Source organism: Oncorhynchus mykiss, chromosome 1 (assembly GCF_057628025.1).
Source record: "Oncorhynchus mykiss isolate SJ-2025 chromosome 1, ASM5762802v1, whole genome shotgun sequence".
NCBI lineage: Eukaryota > Metazoa > Chordata > Actinopteri > Salmoniformes > Salmonidae > Oncorhynchus > Oncorhynchus mykiss.
In genome coordinates, this window is record NC_143022.1 from 86,841,785 (window position 1) to 86,859,636 (window position 17,852).

Below are 17,852 nucleotides of genomic sequence, written 5' to 3' on the forward strand. Positions count from 1 at the left end.
AACAACATGTCCCCAGTTGGTCAAATGACTTCGACCCCACAAGAATAGTTAAACACACACACACACATCTTATACCCCCTTTCTGACAAAGAAGAGTGGATGGGCAGAGTGCTCCTCTCCCTGTTCCCCATTCAGTCATCCCTCTCAGGGCTCCCTTTCCTTCTTTTCATCAAATCAATACCAGAAAGCTGAAAAATACATTGTGGCCATTGGCCTTTCATGCTTGTTCTAAAGAATTTCAAAGCATGTCGACATCTATGAAGGTTATTGAGAGATTGCATTAGATATTCAGATGTGTAATGTACCAATATGTATTTGAATTTGACCATTGGTTTCATGGATCAATAAAGAAACCCTCCTGGGTGTTGGATCTGTGAGAGGTCTAACGATGTGGTTGAGTGGTACTGGACAGCTGATAAATTGTTAACCAGAATCAGTGTGTAACTGAATGATCCACATTACACTGACTGAATGATGGCCATCAAATATTTAGCACTCAGTTTAAGCAGCTTCTGAAGAGGGAATTCTTTGCCAGACTGCAAAAGTCCATTGATAGTCAATCGCCCAAACCCTGTCTAAAAGAACACAATGGAGTCTTTGAGTGTGTGTGCATGTGTGGGTCTGACTTGACCGCTTTTGTTTCTCTCTCTCTCTCTCTCTCTCTCCCTCTCTCAGTGGGAGAAGCTCCAGATGACGTCTAGTGAGAGGAGGAAGATCATTTGTTCTGTGACGTTCCATGTCATCGCCATCACTTGCGTGGTGTGGTCCCTCTACGTGCTCATCGACCGCACTGCAGACGAGATCAGAGCAGGTTAGCACAAAACCACCATAACACCCTTCAGCATGGACACTGCACACCACATACTCTTCAATTCTTTCACTGCATGCTAAAAACACCACTACACACCTTAGAACAGCCACACACCCCTCAGCATGGACAGTGCACGCCAAAAGCACCACAACACCCTTCACTTAATACAGTGACGGCAAAAACACAATACACAATTCTAGTACCGTACAAAATGACACATATACACACACTCTCTCGGGTCATGCCCGTTCACACAGATTGACATGTTGTGTTTCTGCTCTGATCGTTATAATAGTTAGTACCCATCCGTAATAACAGGCCAGTGTATCTCTTTCACTGTCTTCTTACATCAAGTCATATGGCAGCTAGTACTCTCAGCATGGCGCAAGACAATTAGGATGTTTTTTCTGGGTCTGTTAAGATGTTATTGTACTGGTAAGGAGCGGCAGGTAGCCTAGTGGTTAGAGTGTTGGGCCAGTAAGCGAAAGGTTGCTAGATCAAATCCCCAAGCTGACAAGGTAAAAAAGGCAGTTAACCCACTGTTCCTAGGCCATCATTGTAAATAAGAATTTGTTCTTAACTGACTTGCCTAGTTAAATAAAGGTTCAATTTAAAAAAGGAGAAAGGATGGGAGAGAGAGAACCACCATCTGTTTTCACGAGTTTGACTAGGGAGTATACTGGCATGTTATACTGTATAGTGTACATTCAATCATCTGTTCTCTCTCTCTCTCTCTCTCTCTCTCTCTGTCACTGGTAATACTTTGTAATGACAACCTCTTCACCCATGCAGCCGGAAGAATCCCAGGTAAATTTTTCACCTTTGACCTTTAACCCTGTTTTATGTCATTTCCTGTGAGACTGGGCTCTGGTGTGTAGGTCTTTCTCTCATTTCAAATCACATTTTATTTGTCACATGCTTCGTAAACAACATGTGAACTAACAGTGGAATGCTTCCTCACGAGCCTTTCCCAACAATACAGAGAAAGAGAAAATAGAGAAATAATAGAAAAGTAAATCAAGTAATAATAGATACACAATGAGTACCGATAATATGGCTATATGCCAGGGGTACCAGTACTGAGTCGATGTGAAGGGGTACGAGGTAATAACTTGGCTATATGCCAGGGGTACCAGTACTGAGTCGATGTGAAGGGGTACGAGGTAATAACTTGGCTATATGCCAGGGGTACCAGTACTGAGTCGATGTGAAGGGGTACGAGGTAATAACTTGGCTATATGCCAGGGGTACCAGTACTGAGTCGATGTGAAGGGGTACGAGGTAATAACTTGGCTATATGCCAGGGGTACCAGTACTGAGTCGATGTGAAGGGGTACGAGGTAATAACTTGGCTATATGCCAGGGGTACCAGTACTGAGTCGATGTGAAGGGGTACGAGGTAATAACTTGGCTATATGCCAGGGGTACCAGTACTGAGTCGATGTGAAGGGGTACGAGGTAATAACTTGGCTATATGCCAGGGGTACCAGTACTGAGTCGATGTGAAGGGGTACGAGGTAATAACTTGGCTATATGCCAGCGGTACCAGTACTGAGTCTATGTGAAGGGGTACGAGGTAATAACTTGGCTATATGCCAGGGGTACCAGTACTGAGTCGATGTGAAGGGGTACGAGGTAATAACTTGGCTATATGCCAGGGGTACCAGTACTGAGTCGATGTGAAGGGGTACGAGGTAATAACTTGGCTATATGCCAGGGGTACCAGTACTGAGTCGATGTGAAGGGGTACGAGGTAATAACTTGGCTATATGCCAGGGGTACCAGTACTGAGTCGATGTGAAGGGGTACGAGGTAATAACTTGGCTATATGCCAGGGGTACCAGTACTGAGTCGATGTGAAGGGGTACGAGGTAATAACTTGGCTATATGCCAGGGGTACCAGTACTGAGTCGATGTGAAGGGGTACGAGGTAATAACTTGGCTATATGCCAGGGGTACCAGTACTGAGTCGATGTGAAGGGGTACGAGGTAATAACTTGGCTATATGCCAGGGGTACCAGTACTGAGTCGATGTGAAGGGGTACGAGGTAATAACTTGGCTATATGCCAGGGGTACCAGTACTGAGTCGATGTGAAGGGGTACGAGGTAATAACTTGGCTATATGCCAGGGGTACCAGTACTGAGTCGATGTGAAGGGGTACGAGGTAATAACTTGGCTATATGCCAGGGGTACCAGTACTGAGTCGATGTGAAGGGGTACGAGGTAATAACTTGGCTATATGCCAGGGGTACCAGTACTGAGTCGATGTGAAGGGGTACGAGGTAATAACTTGGCTATATGCCAGGGGTACCAGTACTGAGTCGATGTGAAGGGGTACGAGGTAATAACTTGGCTATATGCCAGGGGTACCAGTACTGAGTCGATGTGAAGGGGTACGAGGTAATAACTTGGCTATATGCCAGGGGTACCAGTACTGAGTCGATGTGAAGGGGTACGAGGTAATAACTTGGCTATATGCCAGGGGTACCAGTACTGAGTCGATGTGAAGGGGTACGAGGTAATAACTTGGCTATATGCCAGGGGTACCAGTACTGAGTCGATGTGAAGGGGTACGAGGTAATAACTTGGCTATATGCCAGGGGTACCAGTACTGAGTCGATGTGAAGGGGTACGAGGTAATAACTTGGCTATATGCCAGGGGTACCAGTACTGAGTCGATGTGAAGGGGTACGAGGTAATAACTTGGCTATATGCCAGGGGTACCAGTACTGAGTCGATGTGAAGGGGTACGAGGTAATAACTTGGCTATATGCCAGGGGTACCAGTACTGAGTCGATGTGAAGGGGTACGAGGTAATAACTTGGCTATATGCCAGGGGTACCAGTACTGAGTCGATGTGAAGGGGTACGAGGTAATAACTTGGCTATATGCCAGGGGTACCAGTACTGAGTCGATGTGAAGGGGTACGAGGTAATAACTTGGCTATATGCCAGGGGTACCAGTACTGAGTCGATGTGAAGGGGTACGAGGTAATAACTTGGCTATATGCCAGGGGTACCAGTACTGAGTCGATGTGAAGGGGTACGAGGTAATAACTTGGCTATATGCCAGGGGTACCAGTACTGAGTCGATGTGAAGGGGTACGAGGTAATAACTTGGCTATATGCCAGGGGTACCAGTACTGAGTCGATGTGAAGGGGTACGAGGTAATAACTTGGCTATATGCCAGGGGTACCAGTACTGAGTCGATGTGAAGGGGTACGAGGTAATAACTTGGCTATATGCCAGGGGTACCAGTACTGAGTCGATGTGAAGGGGTACGAGGTAATAACTTGGCTATATGCCAGGGGTACCAGTACTGAGTCGATGTGAAGGGGTACGAGGTAATAACTTGGCTATATGCCAGGGGTACCAGTACTGAGTCGATGTGAAGGGGTACGAGGTAATAACTTGGCTATATGCCAGGGGTACCAGTACTGAGTCGATGTGAAGGGGTACGAGGTAATAACTTGGCTATATGCCAGGGGTACCAGTACTGAGTCGATGTGAAGGGGTACGAGGTAATAACTTGGCTATATGCCAGGGGTACCAGTACTGAGTCGATGTGAAGGGGTACGAGGTAATAACTTGGCTATTTGCCAGGGGTACCAGTACTGAGTCGATGTGAAGGGGTACGAGGTAATAACTTGGCTATATGCCAGGGGTACCAGTACTGAGTCGATGTGAAGGGGTACGAGGTAATAACTTGGCTATTTGCCAGGGGTACCAGTACTGAGTCGATGTGAAGGGGTACGAGGTAATAACTTGGCTATATGCCAGGGGTACCAGTACTGAGTCGATGTGAAGGGGTACGAGGTAATAACTTGGCTATATGCCAGGGGTACCAGTACTGAGTCGATGTGAAGGGGTACGAGGTAATAACTTGGCTATATGCCAGGGGTACCAGTACTGAGTCGATGTGAAGGGGTACGAGGTAATAACTTGGCTATATGCCAGGGGTACCAGTACTGAGTCGATGTGAAGGGGTACGAGGTAATAACTTGGCTATATGCCAGGGGTACCAGTACTGAGTCGATGTGAAGGGGTACGAGGTAATAACTTGGCTATATGCCAGGGGCACCAGTACTGAGTCGATGTGAAGGGGTACGAGGTAATAACTTGGCTATATGCCAGGGGTACCAGTACTGAGTCGATGTGAAGGGGTACGAGGTAATAACTTGGCTATATGCCAGGGGTACCAGTACTGAGTCGATGTGAAGGGGTACGAGGTAATAACTTGGCTATATGCCAGGGGTACCAGTACTGAGTCGATGTGAAGGGGTACGAGGTAATAACTTGGCTATATGCCAGGGGTACCAGTACTGAGTCGATGTGAAGGGGTACGAGGTAATAACTTGGCTATATGCCAGGGGTACCAGTACTGAGTCGATGTGAAGGGGTACGAGGTAATAACTTGGCTATATGCCAGGGGTACCAGTACTGAGTCGATGTGAAGGGGTACGAGGTAATAACTTGGCTATATGCCAGGGGTACCAGTACTGAGTCGATGTGAAGGGGTACGAGGTAATAACTTGGCTATATGCCAGGGGTACCGGTACTGAGTCGATGTGAAGGGGTACGAGGTAATAACTTGGATATATTCCAGGGGTACCAGTACTGAGTCGATGTGAAGGCATACGAGGTAATAACTTGGCTATATGCCAGGGGTACCAGTACTGAGTCGATGTGAAGGGGTACGAGGTAATAACTTGGCTATATGCCAGGGGTACCAGTACTGAGTCGATGTGAAGGGGTACGAGGTAATAACTTGGCTATATGCCAGGGGTACCAGTACTGAGTCGATGTGAAGGGGTACGAGGTAATAACATGGCTATATGCCAGGGGTACCAGTACTGAGTCGATGTGAAGGGGTACGAGGTAATAACTTGGCTATATGCCAGCGGTACCAGTACTGAGTCGATGTGAAGGGGTACGAGGTAATAACATGGCTATATGCCAGGGGTACCAGTACTGAGTCGATGTGAAGGGGTACGAGGTAATAACTTGGCTATATGCCAGGGGTACCAGTACTGAGTCGATGTGAAGGGGTACGAGGTAATAACTTGGCTATATGCCAGGGGTACCAGTACTGAGTCGATGTGAAGGGGTACGAGGTAATAACTTGGCTATATGCCAGGGGTACCAGTACTGAGTCGATGTGAAGGGGTACGAGGTAATAACTTGGCTATATGCCAGGGGTACCAGTACTGAGTCGATGTGAAGGGGTACGAGGTAATAACTTGGCTATATGCCAGGGGTACCAGTACTGAGTCGATGTGAAGGGGTACGAGGTAATAACTTGGCTATATGCCAGGGGTACCAGTACTGAGTCGATGTGAAGGGGTACGAGGTAATAACTTGGCTATATGCCAGGGGTACCAGTACTGAGTCGATGTGAAGGAGTACGAGGTAATAACTTGGCTATATGCCAGGGGTACCAGTACTGAGTCGATGTGAAGGGGTACGAGGTAATAACTTGGCTATATGCCAGGGGTACCAGTACTGAGTCGATGTGAAGGGGTACGAGGTAATAACTTGGCTATATGCCAGGGGTACTAGTACTGAGTCGATGTGAAGGGGTACGAGGTAATAACTTGGCTATATGCCAGGGGTACCAGTACTGAGTCGATGTGAAGGGGTACGAGGTAATAACTTGGCTATATGCCAGGGGTACCAGTACTGAGTCGATGTGAAGGGGTACGAGGTAATAACTTGGCTATATGCCAGGGGTACCAGTACTGAGTCGATGTGAAGGGGTACGAGGTAATAACTTGGCTATATGCCAGGGGTACCAGTACTGAGTCGATGTGAAGGGGTACGAGGTAATAACTTGGCTATATGCCAGGGGTACCAGTACTGAGTCGATGTGAAGGGGTACGAGGTAATAACTTGGCTATATGCCAGGGGTACCAGTACTGAGTCGATGTGAAGGGGTACGAGGTAATAACTTGGCTATTTGCCAGGGGTACCAGTACTGAGTCGATGTGAAGGGGTACGAGGTAATAACTTGGCTATATGCCAGGAGTACCAGTACTGAGTCGATGTGAAGGGGTACGAGGTAATAACTTGGCTATATGCCAGGGGTACCAGTACTGAGTCGATGTGAAGGGGTACGAGGTAATAACTTGGCTATATGCCAGGGGTACCAGTACTGAGTCGATGTGAAGGGGTACGAGGTAATAACTTGGCTATATGCCAGGGGTACCAGTACTGAGTCGATGTGAAGGGGTACGAGGTAATAACTTGGCTATATGCCAGGGGTACCAGTACTGAGTCGATGTGAAGGGGTACGAGGTAATAACTTGGCTATATGCCAGGGGTACCAGTACTGAGTCGATGTGAAGGGGTACGAGGTAATAACTTGGCTATATGCCAGGGGTACCAGTACTGAGTCGATGTGAAGGGGTACGAGGTAATAACTTGGCTATTTGCCAGGGGTACCAGTACTGAGTCGATGTGAAGGGGTACGAGGTAATAACTTGGCTATATGCCAGCGGTACCAGTACTGAGTCGATGTGAAGGGGTACGAGGTAATAACTTGGCTATATGCCAGCGGTACCAGTACTGAGTCTATGTGAAGGGGTACGAAGTAATAACTTGGCTATATGCCAGGGGTATCAGTACTGAGTCGATGTGAAGGGGTACGAGGTAATAACTTGGCTATATGCCAGGGGTACCGGTACTGAGTCGATGTGAAGGGGTACGAGGTAATAACTTGGCTATATGCCAGGGGTACCAGTACTGAGTCGATGTGAAGGCATACGAGGTAATAACTTGGCTATATGCCAGGGGTACCAGTACTGAGTCGATGTGAAGGGGTACGAGGTAATAACTTGGCTATATGCCAGGGGTACCAGTACTGAGTCGATGTGAAGGAGTATGAGGTAATAACTTGGCTATTTATTTATTTTATTTATTTAACCTTTATTTAACCAGGTAGGCTAGTTGAGAACAAGTTCTCATTTGCAACTGCGACCTGGCCAAGATAAAGCGTAATTCGACACATACAACAACACAGAGTTACACATGGAATAAACAAAACATACAGTCAATAATACAGTAGAACAAAAGAAAAGTCTGAATCTGCAGATAGCTAACCAAACAGGTTCAATGTTAGCTAGAGTGCAAATGAGGTAAGTTAAGGAAATAAATAGGCCATGGTGGCGAAGTAATTACAATATAGCAATTAAACACTGGAATGGTAGATCGACAGAAGATGAATGTGCAGGTAGAGAAACTGGGGTGCAAGGGAGCAAAATAAATAAATAAATACCAGAATGGGGATGAGGTAGGTAGATAGATGGGCTGTTTACAGATAGGCTAAGTACAGGTGCAGTGATCTGTAAAATGCTCTGACAGATTGTGCTTAAAGCTAGTGAGGGAGATGTGAGTCTCCAGCTTCAGAGATTTTTGCAATTCGTTTCAGTTATGGGCAGCAGAGAACTGGAAGGAAAGACGACCAAAGGAGGAATTGGCTTTGGGGGTGACCAGTGAGATATACCTGCTGGAGCGCATGCTACGAGTGGGTGCTGCTATGGTGACCAGTGAGCTGAGATAAGGTGGGGCTTTACCTAGCAGAGACTTGTTGATAACCTGTAGCCAGTGGGTTTGGCGACGAGGTCGCAATGGTGGGTAGTGTATGGGTCTTTGGTGACAAAACGGATGGCACTGTGATAGACTGCATCCAGTTTGTTGAGTAGAGTGTTGGAGGCTATTTTATAGATGACATCACCGAAGTCGAGGATCGGTAGGATGGTCAGTTTTACGAGGGTATGTTTGAAGTTCCTTAAAAGTCTCTTCACGAAGGAAAAAAGTGGAGCTCTAAAAACAACAAAGAAAGACCTAGAGGAGCACCTGAGAACAACAAACTTTGACTCAAAGCGACATGAACATCTGGCCATCCCATCAGATATCCCACCCATTGAACCCCCGGAACATCATATTGAGACCAGCCCTCCGACATGGAAAGAGGTGGAAAACACAGTTCGACGGGCAAGAACAGCATCAGCCCCGGGGCCAAATGGAGTCCCGTACAAAGTGTATAAGAACGCACCAGACGTCCTGAGGTTCCTCTGGAGGCTTATGAGAACAGCTTGGAAAAATAAGATAATACCCAAAGTGTGGCGTAGGGCAGGCGGGGTCCTGATCCCTAAGGAGAAGGATGCAGTGAACATCAGCCAATTCCGCCCAATCTCCTTACTGAATGTCGAGGGTAAAATCTTCTTTAGGGTCATTGCCCAGAGGATGGCCGAGTACCTGCAAAGGAATGCGTACGTCGATACATCTGTACAGAAGGCAGGAATATCAGGGTTCTCTGGCTGCTTGGAACATTCCAGCATGATCTGGCACCAGATCCAAATGGCCAAGGTGGAAAAAAGGGACCTCCATGTAGTCTTTCTTGACCTCGCCAATGCATTTGGCTCTGTGCCCCATGAACTCCTGTGGTCTGCCTTCAGATTTTTCCACATACCGGACACCATCACAACCCTGGTGAAGTCGTACTTCCAGGATCTGCAGTTCTGCTTTACCACCTCAGAGTTCACCACCTCATGGCAGTGCCTGAATGTAGGTATAATGGCGGGATGTACCATTTCTCCGTTGGCATTCATAATGGCAATGGAGGTTATCATCAGATCCTCAAAATGGGTTGCTGGTGGACAGCGGGTCGACTCTGGTTTCCGCCTCCCTCCACTCAGAGCCTACATGGACGACATTACAACATTGACCACCACTGTCCCATGCACCAGGAGACTGCTCAGAAAACTCGAGGAGAACATCAGCTGGGCCCGTATGAAGATTAAACCATCCAAGTCACGCAGCATCTCGATTGTGAAGGGAGTACTCTCTGACCTGAAATTCTTCATCGGAGATGACCAAATCCCAACAGTGTCTGAGCAGCCGGTAAAAAGCCTTGGAAGGTGGTATGATGCAAGCCTGAAGGACAAAGACCAGGTGCAACAGCTGCGCAAAGACATCAGTAGTAGCCTACAGTCCATCGACAACACCCAGCTACCTGGAAAGTTAAAGGCCTGGTGTCTGCAGTTTGGTCTCCTACCCCGGGTGTTGTGGCCCTTAGCAGTGTATGAGGTTCCAATCTCAACAGTGGAGAAGATGGAAAGAGGAGTCACAGGCTACTTAAAGAAGTGGCTCGGAGTTCCACGATGCCTTACCACCATAGGCCTCTATGGAGATGGTGTCCTCAAGCTGCCCCTCACCAGTCTAACAGAGGAATTCAAGTGTTCAAAAACCAGGCTCCAGATGACACTGAATGAATCTCGAGACCCAGTGGTGAGCAACAACGCGCCGACCTTGGCAACTGGGCGCAAATGGAGGCCAGGAAAAGCAGTCCAGGAGGCAACAGCAGCCCTCAGACATGCTGACATTGTGGGTCATGTTCAGCAAGGGAGAGGAGGCCTTGGGCTAACTAGCCGTGCTGCTTGGAGTAAGGCCACTGCACCAGAGCGGCGGAAGATGGTAGTGCAGGAAGTACGCCATCAGGAGGAGGCTGCAAGGTGGGCCAAGGCAGTCTCTCTTTCCAAACAGGGACAGGGGACTCGATGGGACAGTGTGGAGAAGAGGAAGATAAGCTGGAAGGATCTGTGGGCCATGGAAGCGAGGCGGTTGAGCTTCTCCATCAGAGCAACATATGACGTCCTTCCAACACCAGTTAATCTTCACCAATGGTATGGTGAAGATCCGGACTGTGCCCTCTGTTCCATGCCAGCCAACCTCAGGCACATTCTCACAGGGTGTAAAACAAGCCTCACTCAAGGACGCTACACTTGGCGTCACAACCAAGTCCTTAAAAACCTTGCGTCCGCCCTGGAGGACAAGCGAGCTGCCACCAACTCCCTACCACCCCCAGCAGCATCACACCCCTTACGGACAAACTTTGTCCGCGAAGGGGCTAAACCACCGAAGCGCGGCTCGACACCATTAGAGCGAGACCAGCTGCGCTTGGCCCGCGACTGGAAAATGCTAGCTGACATTGGCCGGCAACTTGTGTTTCCTCCGGAGATCGCGACCACCACCCTAAGACCTGACATGGTGCTCTGGTCCCGTTCACTCAAGAAGGTCTTCATCATTGAGCTCACAGTACCCTGGGAGGACTCAGTAGATGAGGCTTATGAGCGAAAGCATCTGCGCTATGCCGATCTAGCTGCCGAAGCACGGCATCATGGCTGGAACACAGAAGTCCGACCAGTGGAGGTGGGCTGCAGAGGTTTTGTGGCAACATCTACAACCAGACTGCTTAGAGACCTTGGAATTAAGGGCCAGAGCCAGCGTTCGGCAATCAAAGCTGTATCGGAGGCGGCAGAAGGCAGCAGTCAGTGGCTCTGGATGAAGAGGAAAGACCCCAGCTGGGCCCCGAAGTGAGAGGGCCAGGAGGTATGCGGTCAACAATGCTTGACTCAGGGAGGAGGATGCCCCTGCCATGCATAGTCCCATGGGATGTTGGCTATCATCAACAAGGCAACTCCTATGACTAATTGGGAATGGGACGCAAGCGTAGGATTGATCACCCTGTCGCTGGCCGCCTTTGGGGAGGGTGTATAGTGTGAAAGGCCGAAACACCCTAGGAACCAAAGGTACACTACTGATGATGCGCTCCCCAAATTTCACCAGGCTCACTGTTCATTAACTCTTGGAAGTGCTTGCACAAAGGATAGTAACATCTCATCCTGTGTTCTTGGAATCTGGCAGCATGAGTGAAGGATGCTTTGTTGCAATATAGGAAGCTGATTCTAGATTTAATTTTGGATTGGAGATGCTTAATGTGAGTCTGGAAGGAGAGTTTACAGTCTAACCAGACACCCAGGTATTTGTAGTTGTCCACATATTCTAAGTCAGAGCCGTCCAGAGTAGTGATGCTGGACGGGCGAGCAGGTGCGGGCAGCGATCGATTGAAAAGCATGCATTTAGTTTTACTTGCATTTAAGAGCAGTTGGAGGCATTGAAGCTCGTCTGGAGGTTAGTTAACACAGTGTCCAAGGAGGGGCCAGAAGTATACAGAATGGTGTCGTCTGCGTGGAGGTGGATCAGAGAATCACCAGCAGCAAGAGCAACATCATTGATGTATACAGAAAAGAGAGTGGGCCCGAGAATTTAACCCTGTGGCACACCCATAGAGACTGTCAGAGGTCCAGACAACAGACCCTCCGATTTGACACACTGAACTCTATCAGAGAAGTAGTTGGTAAACCAGGCGAGGCAATCATTTGAGAAACCAAGGCTACCAATAAGAATGTTGTGATTGACAGAGTCGAAAGCCTTGGCCAGGTCAATGAATACGGCTGCACAGTAATGTCTCTTATCGATGGCGGTTATGATGTCGTTTAGAACCTTGAGCATGGCTGAGGTGCACCCATGACCAGCTCTGAAACCAGATTGTATGCGGAGAAGGTATGGTGGGATTCGAAATGGTCAGTAATCTGTTCGTTAACTTGGCTTTCGAAGACCTTAGAAAGACAGGGTAGGATAGATATAGGTCTGTAGCAGTTTGGGTCTAGAGTGTCACCCCCTTTGAAGAGGGGGATGACCGCGGCAGCTTTCCAATCTTTGGGAATCTCAGACGATACGAAATTGAGGTTGAACAGGCTAGTAATAGGGGTTGCAACAGTTTTGGCAGATCATTTTAGAAAGAGAGGGTCCAGATTGTCTAGCCCGGCTGATTTATAGGGGTCCAGATTTTGCAGCTCTTTCAGAACATCGGCTATCTGGATTTGGGTAAAGGAGAAAGGGTGGGGGCTTTAGCGGGTTGCTGTGGAGGGTGCCGGGCAGTTGACCGGGGTAGGGGGAGCGATGTGGAAAGCATGGCCAGCCGTAGAGAAATGCTTATTGAAATTCTCAATTATAGCGGATTTATCGGTGGTGACAATGTTTCCTAGCCTCAGAGCAGTGGGCAGCTGGGAGGAGGTGCTCTTATTGTCCATGGACTTTACAGTGTCCCAGAACTTTTTTGAGTATATGCCAGGGGTACCAGTACTGAGTCGATGTGAAGGGGTACAAGGTAATTGAGGTAGATATGTACATATAACTAGGAATAAAGTGACAGATAGTAAACAGTAGCAGCAGCTATGTGATGCGTCAACAAAAGTTAGTGCAAAACGGGTCAATGCAGATTGTCCGGGAAGCTACAGTATTTGGTTAACTATTTAATAAATTATTTAGCAGTCTTATGGCTTGGGAATAGAAGCTGTTCAGGGTCCTGTTGGTTCCAGACTTGGTGCAGTCTATGGTGGCTGGAGTCTATTATTTTTAGGGCCTTTTTCTGGTATAGAGGTACTGGGTGGCAGTCCACACTACCCTCTGTAGCGCCTTGTGTCAGATGCCAAATTGTTACCATACCAAACGGTGATCTAGCCAGTCAAGACGTTCTCAATGGTGCAGCTGTATAACTTTTTGAGGATCTGAAGACCCATGCCAAATCTTTTCAGCCTCTTGAGGGGGAAGAGCTGTTGTCGTGCCCTCTTAATTACTGTGTTTGTGTGTTTGGACCATGATGGATCCTTAGTGATGTGGACACCGAGGAACTTGAAGCTCTCGAACCGCTCCACTATATCCCTGTCAATGTGAATGGGGGCGTGCTCGACCTTTATTTCCTGTAGTCCATAAACAGCTCCTTTGTCTTGCTGACGTTGAGGGAGAGGTTGTTGTCCTGACACAACACTGCCAGGTCTCTGACCTCCTTCATATTGTCTGTCTCATCGTTGTCGGTGATCAGGCTTACCACCGTCATGCCATCGGCAAACATCATGATGGTATTGGAGCCGTGTGTGGCCTGGTAATCCGTCTAGCGCTGCGGCCTTGTGAATGTTAACCTGTTTAAAGGTCTTACTCACATCAGCCGGAACAGCTGGTGCTCTCACGCATGGTTCAGTGTTGCTTGCCTTGAAACTAAGATAGATAGGCATTTAGCTAATCTGGTAGGCTTGTATCACTGGGCAGCTCATGGCTGGGTAGCCATTTGTAACGGACTATATTCAATGCCAGCAAAACTAACCTGTAGCTTAGCATCCGCTTCATCGGACCACTTCCGCATTGAGCGCGCCACTGGTACTTCCTGTTTGAGTTTTTGCTTGTAAACAGGAGGATAGAGTTATGGTCAGACTTGCCAAATGGAGGGCGAGGGAGAGATTTGTATGCGTCTCTGTGTGTGGAGTAAAGATGATCTAGAGTTTTTTTCACCTCTAGTTGCACAGTTGAGTGCGGTCTTAGAGTCAGCATCGGTTTGTGGTGGTAAATAGGCAGCTACAAAAAATATAGATAAAACTCTCTTGGTAAGTATACTGAACAAAAATATAAACCCAACATGCAACAATTTCAACAATTGTACCAAGTTACAGTTCATATAAGGAAATCAGTCAATTGAAATCAATTCATTAGGCCCTAATTTATGCATTTCACATGACTGGGAATACAGATATGCATCTGTTGGTCACAAATACCTTGTTTTTTTAAAGGTAGGGGCATGGATCAGAAATCCAGTCAGTGTCTGTTGTGACCACCATTTGCCTCATGCAGCGCGACACCTTCTTCGCATAGAGTGTCTGTTGATTGTGGCCTGTGGAATGATGTCCCACTCTTTTTTAATGGCTTGCGAAGTTGCTGGATTTTGGCGGGAACTGGAACACGCTGTCGTACACGTCGATCTAGAGCATCCCAAACAGGCTCAATGGGTGACATCGGGCCATGCATTATCATACTGAAACATGAGGTGATGGTGGCAAATGAATGGCATGAAAATGTGCCTCAGGATCTCGTCACGATATCGCTGTGCATTCAAATTGCCATCAATAAAATGCAATTGTGTTCGTTGTCCATAGCTTATGCCTGGCCATACCATAACCCCAATGCCATCATGGGGCACTCTGTTCACAACGTTGACACAGCAAACCGCTCACCCACACAACGCCATACACGTGGTCTGTGGTTATGAGGTCAGTTAATCGAACTGACACATTCTCTAAAACAACATTATGGTAGAGAAATTAATATTTAATTATCAGCATGCCAATTGCACGTTCCCTCAAAACTTGCGACATCTGTTGCATTGTGTTGTGTGACAAAACTGCGCATTTTAGAGTGGTCTTTTATTGTCCGCAGCACAAGGTGCACCTGTGTAATGATCATGTTGTTTAATCAGCTTCTTGATATGCCACACCTGCCAGGTAAATGGATTATCTTGGCAAAGGAGAAATCCTCATTAACAGGGATGTAAACAAATTAGTGCACAAAATTTGAAAGAAATACGCTTTTTTGCGTGTAGAAAATTTCTGGGATGTTTTATTTCAGCTCATGAAACATGGGACCAACACCTTACATGTTGCGTTTATATTTTTGTTCAGTGTAATTTCTCATCAACGGTTTTCATTAGGTTTTCTAACTCAGGCAAGCAGAACCTTGTTCTGTCCGATGCATAGAAAAACCAGCTAGTCTATTATACGTCCTTGTTCTGCCAAGTTTCCGAAATACATTGGATATTACAGTACTTCGGGTCCTGTTGATAGGATATTCTCGAACGGAGCTCGTCCAGTTTGTTCTCCAGTGATTATACATTTGCCAATAAAACAGAGGGTAGAGGCGGATTATTTACTCGTTGCCATGGTTTCACCAGGGTACCTGCACGTCGGCCTCTATATGTGAACGACCTGCAGAAAATGTCCCTTCAATGTTTTGGTGCCTACTGGAGAGCTCTTCTTTGTCTACACCCATTAAGCATCGTTCACATCCTCTTAAGCTTTAGTGAGGTTATGTATTGAACAACCAAAGATTTCAAGACTTTATACAATGGTTTATACAATGGGTGTTTTCGTAAAATTTAGACTGGAATGCCAGAGTGTGCTCTGGGCATTTGGAAACTCAGAGCGTTGTCAGATTGTCCGTTCATAAATTCAGAGCATTTTGCTATCAGAGCATTCAGAGTGCACACTGGACACTCTGGCCGAGGAGTAAGGTTGATCCGAGCGTTCTGACTTAAAACTTCTTATGAGCAGGTGGGACGGTAGCGTCCCACCTGGCCAACATCCGGTGAAATCCACGAAAGTCAGAAATAGTGATATAAAAAATGCCTTACTTTTGATGATCTTCTTCTGTTGGCACTCCAAAAGGTCCCAGTTACATAACAAATGGTCCTTTTGTTCCATAATGTCCTTCTTTATATCCATAAAAACTCAGTCTGCCATATTAGTTTGTTATACTCACAGACATAATTTCAACAGTTTTAGAAACTTTAGAGTGTTTTCTGTCCAATTCGACCAATTATATGCATGTCCTAGCTTCTGGGCCTGAGTGACAGGCAGTTTACTTTGTGCACGCTTTTCATCCAGACGTCAAAATACTGCAGTCAACACCCAAACCAACTGGCTAATGTTGGCTAGCTTGCTAGCTACTTCCACACAAATGAGAGAACAGCTCACTGACCATTTTACTCGCCCTAACAGAGCTGGTTAGGCTGTTTTTATGTTATACAGAGCGTCGGTGACTGTAACTGTGCGGCTGGCAACAATTGAATTAGTATTTTTTGCCAACGTTTACTGACACTGGCCATATTCAACAGGTGTTGACTGTTCGTAACTTTGTCAGTTATTCTGCGCTCTGGTACACTCAGCAGGGATGCAAACTGCTGAGGGCCCAAAAAGGTGACACTGTTTTTTGTTGCACTGAAACATGCAAAAAAATCCATGCTAGGGGGAAATGCAGGTTAACTAATTAAACAACAAAGAATATGATCTACATGATCAGTCTCTCTGTGTAAAATAAAAAGTGGTTAATGTGAACCCAACTCACAGCTAAAAAATGTAAAGCAAGCAATCCAATGTTATTTGTTGTCTAGACTTTACTGCAAATGACACTCAAGTCTTGAGAAATAACTGATTTCTAACTGAAAATAATATTTCAGTTAGCAATGACAGCCATTATAATAGAACACTTGTGACCGCACACATAAATATTGCACTTGGGAAAAAAACATAAAGTAGAAATAGAACGAAACAAACAGGCATTCTATTTTGCTCTATTATAGTGGCCACTATAGACATCAATAGTGCACACATGGTGGCCATTATAGACACTATAGACATTGCCTGTGGACATCTGTTCTGCAATGTGCCAGCAAAAGTGAGAAAGAGGGAAAGTGTGTGGTGTTCCTTTCAGTTCTATAGTGGCACCAGCTTAAGCCAGGCCCAGCTCCAGCTACACTTTATCCCTGAATCCACTAGTTTAACAAGCAACGCCTCATTTCACCTAATTCTCTCAGTCTAAAAAAATAACCATATACTGTAGAGGGAAAACATTAGTTAACAGCTAGTGGTTAGTTCGTTAACATTTCACACAGATTGCCAGGGTCCGTAAGCAACTAACGCGTTATAACTTGAGTCGTTATACCAGTTAATACTATGGTGAATTGGTTAGGTTACTAATGTTAGCTCATCTGATGTTGTAACGTTAGCTAGCTAACGTTAGCTATCTGACTATTAGCAAGCTAATTTTCACACCATAAACTAAATTATTTGATCAGATAAGTTGGCTAATTATGCTCAACATTTCTCTGGCTATCTAACAGAGAATTCGATCCAGCTAGCAAGATTCTTAAAAATGCTAATACTTGTTCCACCACACTTTTTCCCTCAACTCAAACTTTCCAAATGCCAGCCAATCATGACTAGCGGGAAGGTTGCTGACTTTTTCTGTAGTTAAAACCTCTTAGGGCTGAAATCCCGTTAAGGGGATCGATATGACAACAGCAGGGCGCCAAATTCAAAACATCAAAAATCTCATAATTAAAATTCCTCAAACATACATGTATTTAATACCATTTTAACGGTTATCTTGTTGTTAATCCCACCACAGTGTCCGATTTCAAATATGCTTTTCAGCAAAAGCACCACAAACGATTATGTTAGGTCACCACCAAACGACAATAAACACAGCCATTTTTTCCAGCCAAAGATAGCAGTCACAAAAGCAAAAATAGAGATAAAATGAATCACTAATCTTTGATGATCTTCATCAGATGACACTCATATGACATCATGTTA

The 17,852-nt window shown here is 46.3% G+C and overlaps 1 protein-coding gene across 17 annotated transcripts in view; it reads left to right on the forward strand.

Moving 5' to 3' along the window:
- LOC110530763 (E3 ubiquitin-protein ligase MARCHF8) overlaps positions 1-17,852 on the forward strand; it is a 166,187-nt gene that overhangs the window by 135,697 nt on the left and 12,638 nt on the right. For 9 of the 17 annotated variants that reach the window (XM_036987107.2, XM_090242646.1, XM_090242667.1 and 6 more), the window contains 2 exons: positions 676-811; positions 1,604-1,618. In XM_036987107.2, coding sequence (XP_036843002.1) covers positions 676-811; positions 1,604-1,618 — 151 coding nt within the window. The remainder of the gene's footprint in view (positions 1-675; positions 812-1,603; positions 1,619-17,852) is intronic. The other 8 variants (XM_090242657.1, XM_036987108.2, XM_090242718.1 and 5 more) reach the window with 1 other exon arrangement.